Here is a 22,509-nt window from a genome sequence, read left to right on the forward strand (position 1 = left end):
CCCTCGGTGTCGTCAAAGATTTAGAGTGCATCCTCTGTGCCCCTGTGTTGCTATGAAGAAGAAGAAGTGTGTGGTGTGTGATGGCATAGAGCAGTGTTACCCAGCCTTTTTCAAGTTGAGACAAAAAAGTAATTCAGTGACTCACAGGTGACGTCTTCTTTGATCTGAGGCGTCACTTTCCTTTTCTTCTCCATCTGGCTCGGACCACCATAATGATTTCTTGTAGCTACAATTCATCTCTTCTGAACCTGCCAGACAAACATCTCAGGCTCCGCACTTTTACAACAACATCCACTTTTTTATGTTATGTGCTGAAAAGACAGTAGATATGTTGGTTGCCCCCTGTATGTAGGATGCCCTGCTGTGCCCCCATATAGTAATAATGTCCCCTGCTATGTCTTCCATATAATAATAATGCCCCCCGGTATGAGATTTTTTTTGTTGTCACGAGGTACAAGACAGGGTTGCCCTCTCTACCCTTTCCTCTTCGCACTTAGTATCGAGCCTTTGGCCCATCTGGTGAGAGCAGATGAAGAAATCGAGGGATTTGGGGCGGGGGAGGAGGGTATAGTGTTTCCCTGTACGCTGACAATGTTTTTTTTGTTTTTTTTTGAAGGACCCCAGTATGGGGATCCCAAGAATTATAGAGTTAGTGGAGAAGGGGGGGGGGGGGGGCAGATTATCAGGCCTTAAAATTAACTAGGGAAAGTCCATATTGATGCCGCTAGGTGTTAATCATCGATTTGTGTTCCCTCCCTTGAGAGTGCTAGAGGAAGGAGAAAAGTTTAAAAGTTTAAAAGTTAAAAAAGCCCCTACTGTGCCCCCATACAGTAATAATGTCTCCTGCTGTGCCCCCATATAGTAATAATGCCTCCTGCTGTGCCCCCATATAGTAATAATGCCCCCTGCTGTGCCTCCATATAGTAATAATGCCCCCTGCTGTGCCATCAATATAGTAATAATGCCCCCTGCTGTGTCCCCATATAGTAATAATGCCTCCTGTTGTGTCCTTTATTTTAGTAATAATGCCCTCGTCCCTGCTGTGCCCCCTTGGTAATTGCCCTCTGTCTTCCTGTGTCCCCATAGTAATAATGCTCCCTTCCCTGCTGTGCTGCCATAGTGAATGTTCCCTTCCCTGCTGTGCCCCCACAGTAACTGCCCCCTGGCCGACTGTGTCTGGTGACAAGAAAAGTGCTGTTTCTGGAAGAAAGTGTCGATATTTTTTTATTTTATTGTAAACGGACTTGCACCATGAAAACAACATGCAAGTGAGTGCAAGTCCTGACAACCCAAAATATATATGTATCCAAAAGAAAAAAAGGACTGAAAAATTGGACTGCACCTCACAAATAATATGAATGAATAGATTTTTTTTTTTATTAAACATAAATGCCAGGGACAAACAAAAAACTATTAAAAACAATTAAAAAGTAACCAAGCCACTGGCCCGGATCCGGCCAGGTGGAACCCAACCCACTGAACAATATCTTTATGTAATGACCATGATCTCAAAAAATAATAATAAATGTTAATTGATAAATATATCCTATAAAACAAATAAATGTGTGCAATAGTTATAATGCCCCCGTCCCTGCTGTGCCCCCTTGGTAATTGCCCTCTGTCTGCCTGTGTCCCCATAGTAATAATGCTCCCTTCCCTGCTGTGCTGCCATAGTGAATGTTCCCTTCCCTGCTGTGCCCCTACAGTAACTGCCCCTGGCCGACTGTGTCTGGTGACAAGAAAAGTGCTGTTTCTGGAAGAAAGTGTCGATATTTTTTTATGTCTTGTCAACCCCTTTAAGGTGCTGGTTCTTCATTCAATGTGGAGTTATTTTTGATCTCAAGTCATGACCCAAAGCTAACACATGAGCATTGAAAAAGCCAGTAGTCAGGGCCAAGAGAACACGCTCTGTGCTGAGTCCACATTGTAGATAAGATGTTCAGCTAATTATAGACTGGATTGTCGTATGAAAGTGAATGAGATGTTGGCACAGAGGCGGCACTCACCGGGTACAATCACCTCCGGTAAATATTGTCATCAGGTTATTACAGGAAAGTAGGAAGAGTTGCCCTCGCCTATATACTAAATGTAGGTTACCTGGATATAGTGAAATTCAGTCCAGACTCACTGAGGTCTATTGTTAATGAAACTGAACCCAACTTTTGGTGACCATCTCATATAGATACATTGCTGGCAGATAGAATATTGCATCTTAACTCTACATTATAGTGTGGGACCCCGACCAAACTGATATTTCTCGCTAAACTTGAGGGCAGGTCATCAATAAATTGCACATAGGAAATCCTTTCAATGTTGGACCTCTCTAGCAGGTACTTTTTACAGGGGCACTCTCTGGCTGTCACTGTCTAAGGGGGCACTCTCTGGCTGTCACTCTATGAGGGTTCTCTCTGGCTGACACTGTCTATGGGGAACTTTGTGACTGACACTGTCTATGGGGGCACTCTCTGACTGACACTTTATGAAAATAATCTCTGGCTGATACTGGTAATGGGGAACCATCTGACTGACACTGTCTATGGGGGCACTCTCTGGTTAACACTCTTAAATATTCTCTGGCTGATACTATTTACAGGGAACCCTCTGGCTGACACTGTCTATAGCGGCACTCTGTGGCTGTTGCTTTATTAGGGTTCTCTCTGGCTTATACTGTTCGTAGGGAACTTTGTGTCTGACACTGTCTATGGGGGCACTCTCTGACTGACACTATCTATGTGGGCACTCTCTGGCTGTTGCTTTATTTGGGATCTCTCTGGCTGACACTGTTCATAGGGAACTTTGTGACTGACACTTTCTACGGGGGCACTCTCTGACTGACACTCTCTATGGGGCACTCTCTGGCAGACACTTTATGAGTGTTCACTCTGACTGACACTGTCTACAGAAGCACTTTCTGGCTAACACTTTGTAAATGTACTCTCTAGCTGACAGTCTTCTTAGGGAACCCTGTGTCTGACACTGTCTAAGGGGCATTTTTTGGCAGACATTTTATGAGGATTCTCTCTGGCTGACACTGTCTACAGAAGCACTTTCTGACTAACATTTTATAAAGGTACTCTCTAGCTGACAGTCTTCTTAGGTAACCCTGTGGCTGACACTGTCTATGGGGGCACTCTTTAGCGGACACTGTTCATGGTGAACCTGACACTGTCTAGGGGGCACACTTTGGCTGACTTCTTTTTTTTTTTTTATAAATGTAATTTTTATTGACAGTTTTTAGAAGAAAACAAAGTAAACAGGCAAACAGGGCTACCAAACACATGCCAACTTAGGTGTATGGCTTAATGCAAAGTTTGAAAGCAGACAAATAGCATTGCTAACCGTAGTAGACATATATCAGCCAGACCATCAATACACCTATGCAATTCAGTCAAAAAGAAACATTGGGTAGCCCCCCCAAAAAATAGAGCTATGGGTAAAAACACAGATACACGCAGACTTAGGGAAAACACATAAAGGAGAAGCAGGGAAAAGGGAGGGGGGGGGTAGGTACAGATCAACCCAGCCAATACTCTACTCTATTAGTGAGGTATTCCAGAGCGCCCACAGTAAGCTTCCCAGGGAGCCCAAACCGATTCAAACAATGGAAGTTGATTGTTCAGGGATGCGGTGAGTCTTTCGAGGCCCCTGATTTCTTTTACCCTAGCCAGTAGGTCCTCAAATGATGGAGGGGATGTCTGCTTCCAATTACGGGGGATGAGGGTCTTAGCCGCTGTAAGTATCTGTAGCATCAATTTAGTAGGTTTTTTACCTAGTGTTTTAGGCGTAACATTAAAAAGATACGTTAGGGGATCTAAGGGGACCGGAACTTCCAAGACTGATGAAAGCATTGCAGCCACCTGAAGCCAGAAGCCCGTTATGAGCGGGCAGTCCCAGAAGACATGGAGCAGGGTGCCCACCCCACCATTACACCTCCAGCAAGCCGAGGGGATACTGCAATTCAATTTATGTAGCAATTCAGGGGTATGATACCAGTGCATTAGGAACTTGTAGTGGGTCTCCTTATAGTTTGTACAGATTGAAGAAGAGGCCGCCCTGCTCCATATCACCTGCCACAGCTCAGGGGAAACCACTCTACCCAGTGAAGCCTCCCATCTATCCATGTATTTGTGTCGAACAGGCATATCCCCCACAGGAGAGTTCAAAATTTGGTATATGGCCGAGATGAGGCCTCTGGTGGATCCTCCAGCCCTTATCAACTGCTCAAAGGCTGTGGGTCTCGAGACTGTGAATGACCCAAAAATCGAGTGCATATAATGTCGTATGGCCAGGTAGGAGAAATACTCCGACCTAGGAAGGTCGTACTTCTCCCTGAGCTTGTCAAAGGGCTGGAGGGTTCGCGTCACCGGATCCACGATGTCCGCGTAGTGGAACAACTTTCTATCTATCCAATGTCTCACCACTGAGGGGGACATGCCCGTCTCGAGGGCGGGCGTTAGCAAGAAGGACATGAGAGGAGAGGCCCGAGAGTAAAGGCCGAACCTAGCTGCGCACGTGGTCCATATCTGTCTAGTGAAGAGAATCGGGCCAAGTGTGGAAGAGGAGGGAATGGGGGGAGGGGCAGAAGACCACAGATAGGAGTTCGGATGAACAGGAGCCAACCATAGTTTTTCTATCACCGCCCATACTTTAAACGTGCTTTGGGACGCCCATCCTGAGATCTGGCGCAGGTGTGTGGCCCAATAATAGTGGAGGATGTTGGGGGTGGACAGTCCCCCCTGGGACTTGTTATGCATCATCACTGATTTAGGAACCCTATGCCGCTTATTAGCCCATATGAAGCGAAAGACCGCCGCCTGCAGTGCTTTCAGCTCACTCAGGGGGACTCGGACAGGAAGGGTTTCAAAATAATATAGGAGTTTCGGCAAGATGGTCATTTTCACCGAGGCTATGCGACCCAAGAGGGAGATATACTGGGAATTCCACTTCCCCAGGAGAATCCTGAGATCCCTAAACAGCTGCGGAAAGTTTGCAGCATACAAAGTCTCATACGAGGGTGTGAGCTCAATACCCAAATACTTTAAGGACGATGTAGACCATTTATACTTATAATTGGCCTGCAAGTGCACTACTTGGGCCTGAGGGAGGTTAATAGGAAGGGCCTCAGTCTTAGTCGTGTTAACCTTATAACCAGACAGCTGGCCGAAAGAAGTCAGGAGGGTGTGGAGGACAGGCAAGGTAGTGAGGGGGTCCGTCAGGGACAGCAGGATGTCATCTGCAAAAAGCATAATTTTAAATTCCCTATCCCCCACCTTCACTCCCCGGATATCAGGGTTGTTCCGAATGGCACACGCCAGGGGCTCTATGCACAATGCAAACAATAACGGTGAGAGAGGACACCCCTGGCGCGTGCCATTATGGATCTGGAAGGGGCTAGACAATTGATTGGGTAATTTAACCGAAGCTGTGGGGTTAGTGTAGAGGCCATGAATTGCAGTCAGGAACGAGCCCGAGATACCGTAGTAGCGTAAAGTCTCAAAGAGAAAAGGCCAACTAAGGCGATCAAACGCCTTTTCCGCGTCTAAACTCAGCATCAGAGCCCGTCCCGACTGCTTATTCACTGCGTCAATGATATCTATAGCCCTGCGGGTATTATCCGCCCCCTGGCGTCCAGGTACAAAACCAACCTGGTCCTTGTGTATAAGGGTGGGGAGCCAATATCCCAATCGGGTCGCCAATAACTTGGTATACAATTTGAGGTCAGAATTCAGTAGCGCGATCGGCCTGTAATTAGCACAGTCCGACGGATCCTTCTCCGGCTTAGGGATAAGGGTAATATATGAGTGGAGAAGGGGGGTGGGCATCTGTTCCCCTCGCATGAAGGCATTAAACAAAAGGACAAGGTGAGGTAGGAGAAGAGAAGAAAAAGTTTTATAGTACAGATACGTAAAGCCATCCGGGCCCGGGGCTTTGCCAGACGGCAGGGACTTCAAAATCTCCTGAAGCTCCTCCGTGGTAACTGGGGCGTTAAGCTCCTCTAGTGCCTCTGAAGGCAAAGTCGGAAGCCGACATTCCTTCAGGAAGTCCCGTATCCGCCGCTGTCGAGCCCCCGGGTCCGAGGGCAAGGTGGAAGGGAGAGAGTACAGTGTAGAGAGAAAGCGAGAGAATACAGAGGCAATATCCCGGGGGTGGTACTTTGGAATGCCCATATGATCCTTGAGGACATGCGGGGTCTGAGCGGCCGAGCGGTCAGAAAGCATGCGTGCCAGTAATGTGTGGGCTTTATTCCCCTTCTCATAAAATCTCTGTTTAGAGTAGAGCAACAAACGCTCCACCTTGTGCATGAGAAGGTCCTTTAGGCGCGCTCTAGCCGCTATGAGCTTACGCAGTGTCCCAAGGGAGGGCTGATCAGTCAACTTCCGTTCAAGTGTCGCTATCTCCGTCCTAGCAGTCTGTGCCTGTGCCTGGGTGTCTTTTTTAAGTCGGGAGCCGAGTGCGATACAGTGCCCTCTGACTACCGCCTTATGAGCCTCCCATAGGGTGGACTGCAGCCCAACCGTGCCCTCGTTTTCCCTAAAATATGTGGAAATGCATTCTTTTATAGAGTCCCTATGAATCTCAGTCTTCAAGAGTGTTTCATTTAGCCTCCAATGACAGCAGCGGGTAGGGGATAACAGAGAGGCCACTGATATGGCGACATGACCATGGTCCGACCAGGAGATCGGCCCTATGGAGGCACCTTTTAATAAACGCACAGTCGGCACGTTCCCAAAGAAGTAGTCAATTCTAGTATGCGTCTGACGGGGATGAGAATAGAATGTATAGGAGCGCTCCGCAGGGTGATCGATGCGCCACAGATCATAAAGATTGTGGGTACGAATTAGCTTCCTGAATTCCCTAGAAAGTCTAAGCAGCTCAGGAGATGGAGGCGTACCCGCAACAGAGTGCCTATCCATTATCCCCGACACGGGAAGGTTAAAATCCCCTCCAATCTGGCTGACATCTTATGAGGGCACTCTCTGGCTGTTCATGGGGAACTTCCTTGCTGAGACTGTCTTCAGAGGCCTCTGGTTGCCACCTACTGTTGATGGGGGCACTCTCTGGCTAACCCTTTATGATGGTACTCTGTGACCAATACTATTTAAGAAGGTATTCTCTTGCTGACACTTTGTGAGGGTACTCTTTGACTGATATTATTTATAGGGGCATTTTCTAGCTGACACTTTATGACGGTGCTCTCTGGCTGACACTCTCTACAGGGGCCACTCTCTTGTTAACACTCTTATAGGGTCTTTGCATGTGTCATATTGGTAATTTTCAACATCATCCGTTCTACTGATCCGCATTGCGCAATTATAAAAGCAACAATTAACACTGTCTCTTCTAATGACTGACACAGATGCTGCCATATTGTTTGTTTGTTTTTTAATAATCTTTTATACATTTGCTGCATATCATAAAATTGCACACTGTAACTTTAAGATACCAATAAAAAAATAAATTATATAATACAGTTATTATAAAACCTTTGTTACATAGCATGTAAAGCGCCAGCACCGACCAGCAATGCTGCATCACTTCGGGTATCAGTTAAACAGGAAATGCTTACATCATATCACCCGACATTATAAATATATAATAGATGTAATACACACATCTACCTCTGGATGTCACCCTCACACTGTCTTCTATATAGCGGAGCTTCTATAACATGTACAGTGGCCATAGGGTGTCAAATTATGTAACATCCATCTCTTAAATAAATACATAAACTCAATGACAGTCATCTATACCTTTATGATATAATACTCTCGTTGGCCAGTAGTGGCAGTATATTACATATATTATATTATGACGAAACCTCATTGGACATAACACTGTTGCTTCCACGGTAGAACGATCATTTGGTTGAGATTGTCCACTTTAATGTAAGGTGTTTGGGCACTTTAAGTCTGAGGTAGTCCGGCCCGCCACCTAAATGAAGGAACCTGAGACAACATAGCGGTTCGTTCCTTTAAGTCTTCGGAAATAGTGTATTGCCTGTAAAATAAACGGGATGGTTAGAGATGGCGTATCTTCATAAAAATCTTATATGGCGTTACCTTTGTGGTTGTCATATTCTAGCATTTGGATTGATTGCTATTAGTTGTAAGGATATTAATAAGCGTATCGGGAACCCACACAACCCCTGATAGAGCCCATCGATACTTACCCTCTCCTGACAGTCCATAATCCAATCCTGCCGTGTAGAAATCGCTGCTCCAGTGATTTCCTACGGACATCGGACTCATCTCTTCTCATTTGCATATTGAGCGGTGATTTCTCCATGGCAGGACCGGTATCGGGAGCGGGAACGTCAGGAGGGGGAAGTATCGGGTTGCTCTATCGGAGAGGTTCTGCCCTGGAGTCAACATTACCTGTCAAGAAGAGTCAGGAGGCCTCTATACATATTAGATAGTTGACTGGTTCTGCCAAAGTCAGTGGGACTCTTTTTTAGGCCAGGTTCACACAACGTAAGACATCAGCCATTCTGTGACAGTGAAGTTCATCCCAGCCGGTACTGCAGTACCGTCCGGATGAAATTAATTTCTTTTAAATTTGAATGTCGAGCACATATGGGTGCGCCCGCATTCCAATTTACCATCCCCGACAATGTAAAGTGCGGTCGGAGCTACACTTTACATTGTCTGCTCTGTCTTGCTCTTATTACAACCTGCTACTTATAATAGCTAGAATATACACGGAAAGAGACCCCAATGATCACTCAGGTCTGGAACCTATTTGTTCTTTTGCCCCAAATGTCTGTAAATTCTCAATTTGAGCTCAGAGCAGGACTTACTGATAATGCTCCTCCAACGATAAGGAAAGTACCAACACCAACAGCCAAGCAGATGACAATAATCTTCCAAGGAGCCAGTAGATTGGTGGAACCATTGGTGGTGGCATCTGAATGAGGGAGCAAGTTACATATTAATTCACACTAATCTATTTTACCTTTAAATCCCATGTATTTGTCTATGATATATTCATTTACCTGAATTCTTGCCCTGGGTGCTTGGGTTGTTGGTAAATGAAGAGGATAGTGTCACTTGTGAAGATGAAGCTGAGTTGGTTCCTTCTGCTGAAGACTTGGTACCAGTAGTGGACAGTATGTGTGTAGTGGAGCCAGGAATGGTGGACGATGAAGACGTTGGATTGCTGGGAGAACTGGATGTGCTGCTGGTTGGTACCTCTGAGTTACTTGTCAAGTTCATCATAGTTCTTTGCGTTGAAGTAGATGAGATGGGTGATGCACTTATTGTAACTGTGGAACTATGGGTAATACCACTGTGTGGGGCTATTGTGCCACTTGTTGATGTTGCGTTGACACTGGAAGCCATTGTTGTAATTTTGGATGTTGATGACATGGAAGACGATACTGCTTTAGCCATGTCGAGTGGGGGACTAGTGGTGACAGTAGGTCCACTGGAAGCTGCTGCTGTGCTACTGGTTGACACTGACTGGATACTGGTTTTATTGTGAAATGGGGTTACCCCTTCCGTGGTTGTGGATGTCGATGACTGTGTAAAACTTCCTAAGCCCAATGAAGTTCGTCCGGAAGTATGACTTGAAGTTGTCACAACACTACTGTTCGGGGTTGGGATGATGGAGGAATTAGAAGATGAGGTTTCATCAATCACAGTAGTAGGTGATTCAGTAGTAGCATCAGAAGACATGCCTGAGGCACCAAGGACATTACCAAAGGAAGTTATTGTTGGACTTGTGGCTATTGTAGAAGAAATAGAAGATGTTCCTGAGAGATTTGTAATTGCTGAGTTATTGATCCCATTACTGGAAGTTGTTGTCACTGTGCCATTCATAGCTGCCTGGTTGGTAATGCTGCCATCAGAAGGTGTTAGTGTGGTACTGGTCTGAGTTACTGGATTGCCGGCATCACTACCAGAAGTAGGTTTGGGAGACACCGATGAACTTAAAGAAGTTGATGAATTGCTCATGGTAGCATGACGGCCAGTGCCACCACCGCTTGGAAATGCTGTCGTGCTATTAGTTTCTGGTGATTGTCTTTCATTACTGAAAGAAATCATCATTGCGTCTTTGGTTGTGACCAACGTACTTGGTTGTGTGACTGTTTCAGTGTTAGTACCTTGTGTGATACTACTAGAAGAGTCTATTGTAGTTGGAGTAGTTGTCATACCCGGTGCTGCTGTAACTAAGGATGTAGATGAGTTGTTTTGAGAAGATGGTTGAATCAAGGTTGATCCCAGTTGTGGGTCATTGGTTGATATGAGAGGAAAACTGGGAGCCATAGTCTCGGCACTGATATCAGTATCTGAATAATTTGCTGTGTTGCTATATGTTGATGTAGTAATGCTATTGTCTGATGATGGTTGACTACCAGTTGATGCTGGATTTTTACTTGTAGCTCTACTGGAAGAGTTGGTCATGCCAGATGATGCTGTTACTGTGGTACTGGACTGAGTTGGTGGATTACCAGTATCATAACCAGTAGATGTGATGAAACTCCTAGTAATGGGAGAAATTGAAGATGATGATGAATTGTTCATAGTAGTAAGAGGGTCGGTGCTACCACCGCTAGGAAGTGCTGTTGTGCTATTAGTTCTTGGTGACTGGCTGTCATTACTGGAAGGAGTCATCATGTCATCTTTAGTTGAAACCAATGCACTTGGATGTGCGACTGTTTCAGTTTTAGAACCTTGTGTGAGCTTACTAGTAGAGTCCACTGTGCTTTGAGTAGGTGTTATACTCGGTGCTGCTGTAACAGAAATTGTAGATGAGTTGCTTCGAGAAGATGGTTGAATCAAGGTTGATCCCAGTTGGGAAGTGCCTGATGTTAGTGGGGTGTTGGTTGATATCAGGGGAACACTGGGTGCCATAGTCTGGCCACTGATTGTAGTAGCTGAATAATTCACCTTGTTACTGTATGTTGATATAGTCGTGCCACTGTTTGATGGTGGTTGACTACTAGTTGATGTTGGATTCTTATTCGTAATAGTATTGGAGGTGGTCATAATATTACTTGATGATGCTCTTAGTGTGGTGTTAGACTGAGTTAGTGGATTACTGGCATTGTTACCAGAAGATGTGGTGAAGCTCCTGATACTGCGAGAACCTAAGGATGTTGATGAATTACTTATAGTAATGTGGGGGCCAATACCACTGTCGCTAGACATAGCTGTTGTGGTATCAGTGCCTGTTGATTGGCTCTTATTACTGGTTGCAACCAATGTACTTGGTTGTGTGACTGTTTCAGTTTTAGAATCTTCTGTGAAACTACTAGAAGCATTCATCGTACTTTGAGTAGGTGTCACACTTGGTGCTACTGTAACAGAGGATGTAGATGACTTGTTTTCAGAAGATGGCTGAATCAAGGTTGAGCCCAGTTGTGATATGCCTGATGTTAGTGGGACACTGGCTGATATCAGAGGTATACTGGGTGGAATAGTCTGGGCACTGGGAGTACTATCTGAATTATTCACCTTGTTACTATATGTTGGTGATATTGTACCATTGCCTGATAATAGTTGACTTCTAGTTGATGTTGGATCCTTATTTGTGACACTATTGGAAGAGTTGGTCGTCATACTGCTAGGTGATGCTGTTACTGTGCTACTGGTCTTAATTATTGGATTACTGGCATCAATGCTAGTAGAGGTGCTAAAACTCCTAGTAATGGGAGAACTTGAAGAGGATGAATTGTTCACAGTAGTATGAGGGTTGGTGCTACCACGGCTAGGAGATGCAGTTGTGTCATTAGTTCCTGGTGATTGATCATTACTGGAAGAAGTCATTGTGATGTCTTTGGTTGAAACCAGTGAACTTGCTTGTGTGACTGTTTCAGTTTTATAATCTTGAGAGAAAGTACTAGACGAGTCCATTGTACTTTGAGAAGGTATCATACTTGGTGGTGCTGTAACAGAGGTCGTAGATGAGTTGTTTTGAGAAGATGCTTGAATCAATGTTGTTCCTGGTTGGGAAGTACCTGACATTAGTGGGACATTGACTGATATCAGGGGAACACTAGGTGCCATAGTCTGGGAACTAGTTGCTCCTACTTGAGTGCTAGATGCTCCAACTTGAGAAAAAGTCTTTGGTTCAGTAGACAATGTTGATGTTTTTGTACTTACTGATGGTTGATTTGTTGATGGTGGAAGGACACTAATGTCATTGTGGAACACTGATGTTGATGTAAGAATGGACGTAGTTGAGCTTTCATTTAATACTGACTGAGGAGCAGCTGATGTAGAGAGGCTACCGGTATTTAGCGCTGGTGGTATACTGGAAGAAGGAGTAGTCACCATATTTGATTTTGGGTCATTGTTGGTTCCAGAAGTCCCACCTAGTTGACTGTTGCTTTTCGTTGCTAATGGTGTAGAGGTCTTTTCTTCTGGTCCTAAACTGGTTTCAGTAATGGACCAAGTACTTATATTCCTGGTTTCTTTTGGTTGACCACTGGTGAAGGAAAGAGTTGTTGTCTCAGTTGTATATTCTGGTTGACTACTTATTCCATTGATAGGAAACATACTTATATTTGTGGTCTCTTCTGACTGACTACTGGTTTCATCATTGGGATGAGTAGTTATATACGTGGTCTCCTCTGGTTGACTACTTGTTTTGCTGGTAGGAAGATTGTTTCTTTTTGTAATTTCTTCTGGTTGACTACTGATAATATTAGTGTGGAGAGTACTTGTGTCTGTGGTCTCTTCTGGTTGACTACCGGTTTTATCGTTGGGAAGAGTAGTTATATAGGTGACAACCTCAGGTTGACTACTGATTTTATTGGTGGGGAAAGTACTTATATTTGTGGTCTCTTCTGGTTGACCACTGGTTTTGCTGGCGGAGAGATTACTTATATATGTGGTAAGTTCTGGTTGACTACTGTTTATGTTGGTGGGGAGAGTACTCATATTTGTGGTCTCTTCTGGTTGACCACTGGTTTCATTAGTGGGAAGAATAGTTATATATGTGGTCTCCTCTGGTTGACTACTGGTTTCATTTGTGGGAAGAATAGTTATATATGTGGTATTCTCTGGTTGACTACTGGTTTCATTCGTAGGAAGAAAAGTTATATATGTGGTCTCCTCTGGTCGACTACTGGTTTTATTTGTGGGAAGAATAGTTATATACGTGGTCTCCTCTGGTTGACTACTGGTTACAGTAAGAGGAGCAATACTTGTAGACAGTGTCTCCTCTGGTTCACTGCTGAAGTCGGTAACATAAATCCATGTGGTTGCCTCTTCTGGTTGACCGCTGGCTGTGTGAACTTCAGGAGAATCTGTTGTACCGGTAAATATGCCTACTATGTTACTAATGGTGTCAACTATGCCGGCTTCAATATTCTGCCCTGTGGAAAGTAACATAATGTAAGAAACTTCAGTGTGAAGATAATACAGGTCTCATCCATTCATTAGATACCAAAAAAATCATATAAAAAGCTGTCAGAGAAAGCACAATAACAAAGCAAGAGCAAGCTTTATTTCCAGTAACATCATTACAAAATCTGCTGTAGTAATACAGAGCTGCCCCATTCAAGTTACTGTAACAGAGCTGACTTGTAATACTTAGCACAGCCAGCAGCAAGAGTGGCGCTATTTTTGAAAAAAATAAAAACCCAGGACAGCCATTTTTGTTCCCTGCTGCTAGGACCCCTAGTGATCAGCTGTAATCTATGGTGGAACTAGTTAAAAGGGTTATCCAGGCGTAGAAGAACATGGCCGCTTTCTCCCAGAAAAGTTAATGTTCAACTCACTCCTCAAAAACAGGAATTAAAACATTTTACAAATCCCAACTAATACCAATAAAAACTGAAAGTCATGAAATCTAACCCTCACCCAGATATGGTAGAATGACAGAATAATAAATATGTTAAGGGTCTTGGACTGCAGGGACACAAAAACTAGCAAAATTAGTAAAGTCCTAACAAAAATCTATAGAAATCCATAAAATGAGGTTTACATTGTTAGGCTATGTTCACACAATGTAAGAGACTGGCCGTTCCGTGACCCTGCCAGGAACAGCCGGTCTCTGAAAAGATCATCTGCTGCAGAGTTCTGATGCGGGGGTATCCGCGTGCGCCTGCATCAGAACTACCCACTGCACACTTTGGAGCAAGCGGCCGGAGCAACCCGCTCCATAGTGTGCACTGACAGGGACATGTCAGTTTTCTACGGTGCCGCAAGAGATCCCGGCCAGAGCGTATACTATGTGCAACCTTGGAGACATGTTTTTTGTCCAGTGATAACCATATACTGTACCTGCAACGGTAGAATAAGTGTCGCCATACAACTGAATTGTCAGATATGGTGGGGCTCGTTGGGATAGATTGTTGCATTTGGATTATCTTCAACACGCACATTTTAGCTCTTTTCAGTTGATTTTAGAAGGAGTATTAGACCCATACTGGTTGGGCATGTTGGCAATATGGCTGACCCTCGGTTCCCTGGGTATATAAGTAACAACCACAAACTGATAATAGTTGATGGCCCCTTTCCTATTGAAATAAAGGACTGATCATCTCAGACCAATGCCACATTCTCACCCTGACAACAGACCAATGCCACATTCTCACCCTGACAACAGACCAATGCCACGTTCTCACCCTGACAACAGACCAATGCCACATTCTCACCCTGACAACAGACCAATGCCACATTCTCACCCTGACAACAGACCAATGCCACATTCTCACCCTGACAACAGACCAATGCCACATTCTCACCCTGACAACAGACCAATGCCACGTTCTCACCCTGACAACAGACCAATGCCACATTCTCACCCTGACAACAGACCAATGCCACATTCTCACCCTGACAACAGACCAATGCCACATTCTCACCCTGACAACAGACCAATGCCACATTCTCACCCTGACAACAGACCAATGCCACATTCTCACCCTGACAACAGACCAATGCCACATTCTCACCCTGACAACAGACCAATGCCACATTCTCACCCTGACAACAGACCAATGCCACATTCTCACACCAGACCAATGCCACATTCTCACCCTGACACCAGACCAATGCCACATTCTCACCCTCACACCAGACCAATGCCACATTCTCACCCTGACACCAGACCAATGCCACATTCTCACCCTCACACCAGACCAATGCCACATTCTCACCCTGACACCAGACCAATGCCACATTCTCACCCTCACACCAGACCAATGCCACATTCTGAACCTCACACCAGACCAATGCCGCCATTATCCAAGATCAATAACACATTGCTTCCATAACATGAGCTCAGTGCTATATTCTTTACCTAAAGGGTTAATGCAGAATTTAAAAAAACATAGCTTTTTTCTTCCAGAAATAGTGCCGCCCTTGTCTTCAGGTTGTGCATTGTACTACAACTCGACTGCTTCTCTTAAATGTCATTTAGCTGCAATCCATCACAACGTCTATTTCTGGAAGAAAGCAGCTATGTTTCCTACATAACCCCTTTAAGGTCGATGCCATATATTTACCCTCACATAAGTTCAGTGCCATACTCTTAGACTCACATAAAGTTAAAGGGGTACTTCGGAAGAAAAAAATTGTTTTAAAATGAACTGGTGTCAGAAAGTTATACAGATTAATAAATTACTCCTATGTAAATATCTCAAGACTTCCTGTACTTATCAGCTGCTGTATGTCCTGCAGGAAATGGTGTATTCTTTCCAGTCTGACACAGTGCTCTCTGTTGCTACCTCTGTCCATGTCAGGAACTGTCCAGAGCAGGAGAGTTTTTTTTTTTTTAATGGGGATTTGCTGCTGCTCTGGACAGTTCCTGACATGGACAGAGGTGTCAGCAGAGAGCACTGTGTCAAACTGGAAAGAATACACCACTTCCTGCAGGACATACGGTAGCTGATAAGTGCTGAAAAACTTTTTAAATAGATGTAATTTACAAATCTGTATAACTTTATGACATCAGTTGTTTTTTTTTCTCCGGGGTACTCTTTTAATTATACTTTTACTATCACATTAAGTCAATGCGCTAGTCTTATGAGGTCAATACCAGCTTCTCACCTTCATTTAGGGTCCACAACGCCCTTTCAGGCCTCCTTACAATAACAGATCCCCTCATATACTTTGCCTTACAGTCACCTTCACAAAAAGTCCTTCTATTTCACCTTCATCCTGATACAAGAATAAGATCGGACCCTCAGCCTAGAAGTTCTACAGCCAGTGATATCACATCTCAGGCAGTCACCATTGCCTGTAGCTATATACTGTATACAGTGTAGACTTACCAGCTAGGAGGATGAGGAGCAGCGCCGGCGTGGCAGCACATAGTCCTGGGGATTTCATGGCACTTCTCACAGTTACTATAATCCTTATAAAATGACTCTTATCCCCTGAATAGCGTTTTATATGCCGGGATTAATTCGATGGGTGGGGCAGTGACTTAATTTTGATGTCAGGATGAGGCATCTCTTCTGTAAACTGTACAGATCCCTCTCATCCAGCACACAATAGGTAAGAGGGAGTGCCGCTACTGAAGGGCCCTCCTGTGCCATGACTAGTCCTTCTTATCTGCTGCCAGGGTGGAACTGTTTATATACACAGAGATGGAGCCGAAAACGTTATACACCGCATACATGGGAGGCTGGGATAGAGAGAACGATGGAACAATGTGTGAGAGAGATAGATAAATAGATAGATAGATACATAGATAGATAATAGATAGATAGATAGATAGATAGATAGATAGATAGATAGATAGGAGATAGATAGATAGGAGATAGATAGATAGATAGATAGGAGATAGATAGATAGGAGATAGATAGATAGATAGATAGATAGGAGATAGATAGGAGATAGATAGATAGGAGATAGATAGATAGATAGATAGATAGATAGATAGAAGATAGATAGATAGATAGATAGATAGGAGATAGATAGATAGATAGATAGATAGATAGATAGGAGATAGATAGATAGGAGATAGATAGATAGATAGATAGGAGATAGATAGATAGGAGATAGATAGATAGATAGATAGATAGGAGATAGATAGGAGATAGATAGATAGGAGATAGATAGATAGATAGATAGATAGATAGATAGAAGATAGATAGATAGATAGATAGATAGATAGATAGATAGATAGATAGATAGATAGATAGATAGAAGATAGATAGATAGATAGATAGATAGATAGATAGATAGATAGATAGGAGATAGATAGGAGATAGATAGATAGGAGATAGATAGATAGGAGATAGATAGGAGATAGATAGATAGGAGATAGATAGATAGATAGATAGATAGGAGATAGATAGATAGATAGATAGATAGGAGATAGATAGATAGATAGATAGGAGATAGATAGATAGATAGATAGATAAGAGATAGGAGATAGATAGATAGATAGATAGATAGGAGATAGATAGATAGATAGATAGATAGATAGGAGCTAGATAGATAGATAGATAGATAGATAGGAGATAGATAGATAGATAGATAGGAGATAGATAGATAGATAGATAGATAGATAGATAGATAGGAGATAGATAGAAGATAGATAGATAGGAGATAGATAGATAGATAGATAGATAGATAGATAGATAGGAGATAGATAGAAGATAGATAGATAGATAGATAGATAGATAGACAGATAGAGATTAGATAGATAGATAGATAGATAGATAGATAGATAGATAGGAGATAGATAGATAGATAGATAGATAGATAGATAGGAGATAGATAGATAGATAGATAGATAGATAGAAGATAGATAGATAGATAGATAGGTAGATAGATAGATAGGAGATAGATAGATAGGAGATAGATAGATAGGAGATAGATAGAGATAGATAGATAGATAGATAGATAGATAGATAGATAGATAGATAGATAGGTAGATAGATAGATAGGAGATAGATAGATAGGAGATAGATAGATAGATAGATAGGAGATAGATAGATAGGAGATAGATAGATAGATAGATAGATAGGAGATAGATAGATAGATAGATAGATAGATAGATAGATAGATAGAGATAGATAGATAGATAGATAGATAGCAGCACAAGATGATCATAGAGCAGCACTTCAGCAGTCAAGGTGTTGGCCCGGTGCCTGTAGATAAGTCCTGACCATGGACTCCACTTCAATAGTTCAAATATATTCCACGGCACAACGGAAAACTTAAATCGTGAAAAAAGTTTTATTCCATTAAAGGTGCAGATAACATGTGCAGCACAGCAAAATTCAAAAGGTGCAACGTTTCGACGGTCTCTACACCGTCCTTTTCAAGCATGCTTGAAAAGGACGGTGTAGAGACCGTCGAAACGTTGCACCTTTTGAATTTTGCTGTGCTGCACATGTTATCTGCACCTTTAATGGAATAAAACTTTTTTCACGATTTAAGTTTTCCGTTGTGCCGTGGAATATATTTGAACTAGATAGATAGATAGAAAGATAGATAATAGCTAGATAATAGATATATAGATAGATAGATAGACAGATAGACAGATAGATAGATAGGAGATAGATAGATAGATAGATAGATAGGAGATAGATAGATAGATAGATAGATAGATAGATAGATAGATAGATAGACAGATAGATAGATAGATAGGAGATAGATAGGAGATAGATAGATAGGAGATAGATAGATAGATAGATAATAGATAGATAGATAGATAGATAGATAGATAGATAGATAGACAGATAGATAGATAGATAGATAGGAGATAGATAGGAGACAGATAGATAGGAGATAGATAGATAGATAGATAGATAGATAGATAGATAGAGAGGGAGATAGATAGATAGATAGATAGATAGATAGATAGATAGGAGATAGATAGATAGATAGATAGATAGATAGATAGATAGATAGACAGATAGATAGATAGATAGGAGATAGATAGGAGACAGATAGATAGGAGATAGATAGATAGATAGATAGATAGATAGATAGATAGATAGATAGATAGATATGAGATAGATAGATAGATAGGAGATAGATAGATAGGAGATAGATAGATAGATAGATAATAGATAGATAGATAGATAGGAGATAGATAGATAGATAGATAGGAGATAGATAGATAGGAGATAGACAGATAGATAGATAGGAGATAGATAATAGACAGATAGGAGATAGATAATAGATATGATGCGTTTACACAGAACGATTATCGTTCGAATTTGCACGATAACGATCGAATTCGAATGATAATCGTACGTGTAAACGCAGCAAACGATCAAATGACAAGCGAGAGATTCGCAAAAAATTCGCAGATCGTTCCGTGTAAACAGTCGTTCACCGATTTAACCTATGTGTGAGATAGGCTTAAGCGATCGCAAAACGATCGCAAATGATTTTTCCGTACGATATATTTTTCCGTCTATAAAAAAAAAATTGTTACTTCGAAATCGTTAATTGTACGATCAGGCGAATTATCGCTCCGTGTAAGCGCAGCAATAGATAGATAGATAGGAGCAGTGTCAGACTGGGTTACCTTGGGCCCACCAGGGAATATTTTATTCTAGGGGCCCACCCTGCATAAACCAGATATACCCAGCGCCAAACCTTTCCCATTACTATAGTGACTTTGCACAGTGCTCTGTATGCTCGTATGCAATGCTCGCTCACTGTTAGTAACTGGTCGGACACTCTATGCCAGGGATGGGGAACCTTCGGCCTTTCAGCTGTTGCAAAACTACAATTCCCATCATGCCTGGACAGCCGAAGGCTGTCCAAGCGTGATGGGAGTTGTAGTTTTGCAACAACTGGAAGGCCGAAGGTTCCCCATCCCTGTTCTAGTGTAGGCAGGTGATGGGTTTTATTCGGAAGTGACTTATATACAGTATATGCTGAGTATATCCATGTGCTGTGGTTACTGATAATGTATTGGATGCAGGGGCGTTGCTAGGGTCAGAAAACATCCGGGGCACAGGCCCTTTAGTGCCGTCGTAAGCGGTTAGGAGTCCGGTCCAGTGAAGAAGCTAGTAACCCCAATGATCACTCTATTAGCCCAGCTCTATTGCTGCCCCTCATAATAACTGCGGCTAAGCAGACACAGTCAGCCACCCGCCCGGGGCTCCTGTCAGGGTCACGGTCATCAGTAGTGGTGCACACCACTACCCAGGCAGCTCCTTCACAGCTCCCCCTGTACACATAGCCTCTGGGAGGTCTGCCCTAGCTCCTATCCTCTAGGCCAGTGTTTTCCAACCTTTTCTACCTCGGGGAACTCCTACCAGATAACATTCTACAAAATGCAAAAACCTCATTCAGTGACTCACAGGTGATGTCTTCTTTGATCTGAGTTGTTCTCTTTCCCTTTCCTCCATCCGGCCCAGGCCACCCTGATGATTTCTTCCAGCTGCAATTCATCTCTTCAGAACCTGCCAAACAAAAATATTTGGCTTCGCACTTAAACAACAACTTCCTTCCCTTTTCCCATTTATAGGCTCCCATACAGTAGTAATTCCACTGTTTGGTTCAGTGAGTAGGTAGGTATGTGTGTTGCCCCCTGAATGTATGTAGGATCCTCTGCTGTGTCCTCATATAGTAATAATGATCAGTGTTGTAATAATGCGGCTGCGCCATAGTAAAAGTTCTCCTCCAGCCTGCAATTAACTTGACTGCCATCTCCCCCACACACACGCTACCTGACCCACACACACACACACACACACACACACACTACCTGACCCCATTATCACATTATCCTCCTCCATGAGCCCCCTCCACACACATTATCCTCCATGAGCCCCCTCCACACACATTATCCTCCTCCATCAGCCCCCTCCACACACATTATCCTCCTCCATCAGCCCCCTCCACACACATTATCCTCCTCCATCAGCCCCCCTCCACACACATTATCCTCCTCCATCAGCCCCCCTCCACACACATTATCCTCCTCCATCAGCCCCCTCCACACACATTATCCTCCATCAGCCCCCCTCCACACACATTATCCTCCTCCATCAGCCCCCCTCCACACACATTATCCTCCTCCATCAGCCCCCTCCACACACATTATCCTCCTCCATCAGCCCCCTCCACACACATTATCCTCCTCCATCAGCCCCCTCCACACACATTATCCTCCTCCATCAGCCCCCTCCACACACATTATCCTCCTCCATCAGCCCCCTCCACACACATTATCCTCCATCAGCCCCCTCCACACACATAATCCTCCTCCATCAGCCCCCTCCACACACATAATCCTCCTCCATCAGCCCCCTCCACACACATAATCCTCCTCCATCAGCCCCCTCCACACACATTACCCTCCTCCATGAGCCCCCTCCACACACATTATCCTCCTCCATCAGCCCCCTCCACACACATTACCCTCCTCCATGAGCCCCCTCCACACACATTATCCTCCTCCATCAGCCCCCTCCACACACATTATCCTCCTCCATCAGCCCCCTCCACACACATTATCCTCCTCCATCAGCCCCCTCCACACACATTATCCTCCATCAGCCCCCTCCACACACATTATCCTCCATCAGCCCCCTCCACACACATAATCCTCCTCCATCAGCCCCCTCCACACACATTACCCTCCTCCATGAGCCCCCTCCACACACATTATCCTCCTCCATCAGCCCCCTCCACACACATTACCCTCCTCCATCAGCCCCCTCCACACACATTATCCTCCATCAGCCCCCCTCCACACACATTATCCTCCTCCATCAGCCCCCTCCACACACATTATCCTCCTCCATCAGCCCCCTCCACACACATTATCCTCCTCCATCAGCCCCCCTCCACACACATTATCCTCCATCAGCCCCCTCCACACACATTATCCTCCTCCATCAGCCCCCTCCACACACATTATCCTCCATCAGCCCCCCTCCACACACATTATCCTCCTCCATCAGCCCCCTCCACACACATTATCCTCCTCCATCAGCCCCCTCCACACACATTATCCTCCTCCATCAGCCCCCTCCACACACATTATCCTCCTCCATCAGCCCCCTCCACACACATTATCCTCCTCCATCAGCCCCCCTCCACACACATTATCCTCCATCAGCCCCCCTCCACACACATTATCCTCCTCCATCAGCCCCCTCCACACACATTATCCTCCTCCATCAGCCCCCCTCCACACACATTATCCTCCATCAGCCCCCTCCACACACATTATCCTCCATCAGCCCCCTCCACACACATTATCCTCCTCCATCAGCCCCCTCCACACACATTATCCTCCTCCATCAGCCCCCTCCACACACATTATCCTCCTCCATCAGCCCCCTCCACACACATTATCCTCCATCAGCCCCCCTCCACACACATTATCCTCCTCCATCAGCCCCCTCCACACACATTATCCTCCATCAGCCCCCCTCCACACACATAATCCATCCTGCTGAGCCCCCTCCTCCACACACACTAACCCCCTCTTTCCCCAAGGATACATACTTGGTGCTGGCCCGCTGGCGACTAAAGTTAAAGTGAGGTGATGGTCTGTGAGGAGCTGCAGCTTGGCGCCTCACACAGGCTGTGGCGCACTTAAACCAGGAGGCGGGACAGGAGCGTTCGG

The 22,509-nt window shown here is 44.3% G+C and overlaps 1 protein-coding gene across 1 annotated transcript; it reads right to left on the minus strand.

Moving 5' to 3' along the window:
* Positions 1-7,427: 7,427 nt before the first annotated feature.
* LOC138766521 (uncharacterized) lies at positions 7,428-16,304 on the minus strand. Its single transcript, XM_069944111.1, has 4 exons — positions 16,226-16,304; positions 8,993-13,321; positions 8,798-8,904; positions 7,428-7,998 (listed from the first exon to the last, which is right to left on the minus strand). Exons 1-4 carry the CDS (start codon positions 16,281-16,283, stop codon positions 7,933-7,935), a joined length of 4,560 nt encoding a protein of 1,519 aa, XP_069800212.1. The 5' UTR covers positions 16,284-16,304; the 3' UTR covers positions 7,428-7,932.
* Positions 16,305-22,509: the final 6,205 nt, after the last annotated feature.

This window comes from Dendropsophus ebraccatus, chromosome 10 (genome assembly GCF_027789765.1).
Source record: "Dendropsophus ebraccatus isolate aDenEbr1 chromosome 10, aDenEbr1.pat, whole genome shotgun sequence".
Classification (NCBI taxonomy): domain Eukaryota; kingdom Metazoa; phylum Chordata; class Amphibia; order Anura; family Hylidae; genus Dendropsophus; species Dendropsophus ebraccatus.

Coding starts and splice junctions, on each gene's coding strand:
- LOC138766521 (XM_069944111.1), bottom strand. CDS start 16,283: ATGAAATCCCCAGGACTATGTGCTGCCACGCCGGCGCTGCTCCTCATC. Junction 13,322..16,225: donor GCTCCTCATCCTCCTAGCTG/GTAAGTCTACAC, acceptor TACTTTCCACAG/GGCAGAATATTGAAGCCGGC. Junction 7,999..8,797: donor TCGTTGGAGGAGCATTATCA/GTAAGTCCTGCT, acceptor TTTATTTTACAG/GCAATACACTATTTCCGAAG.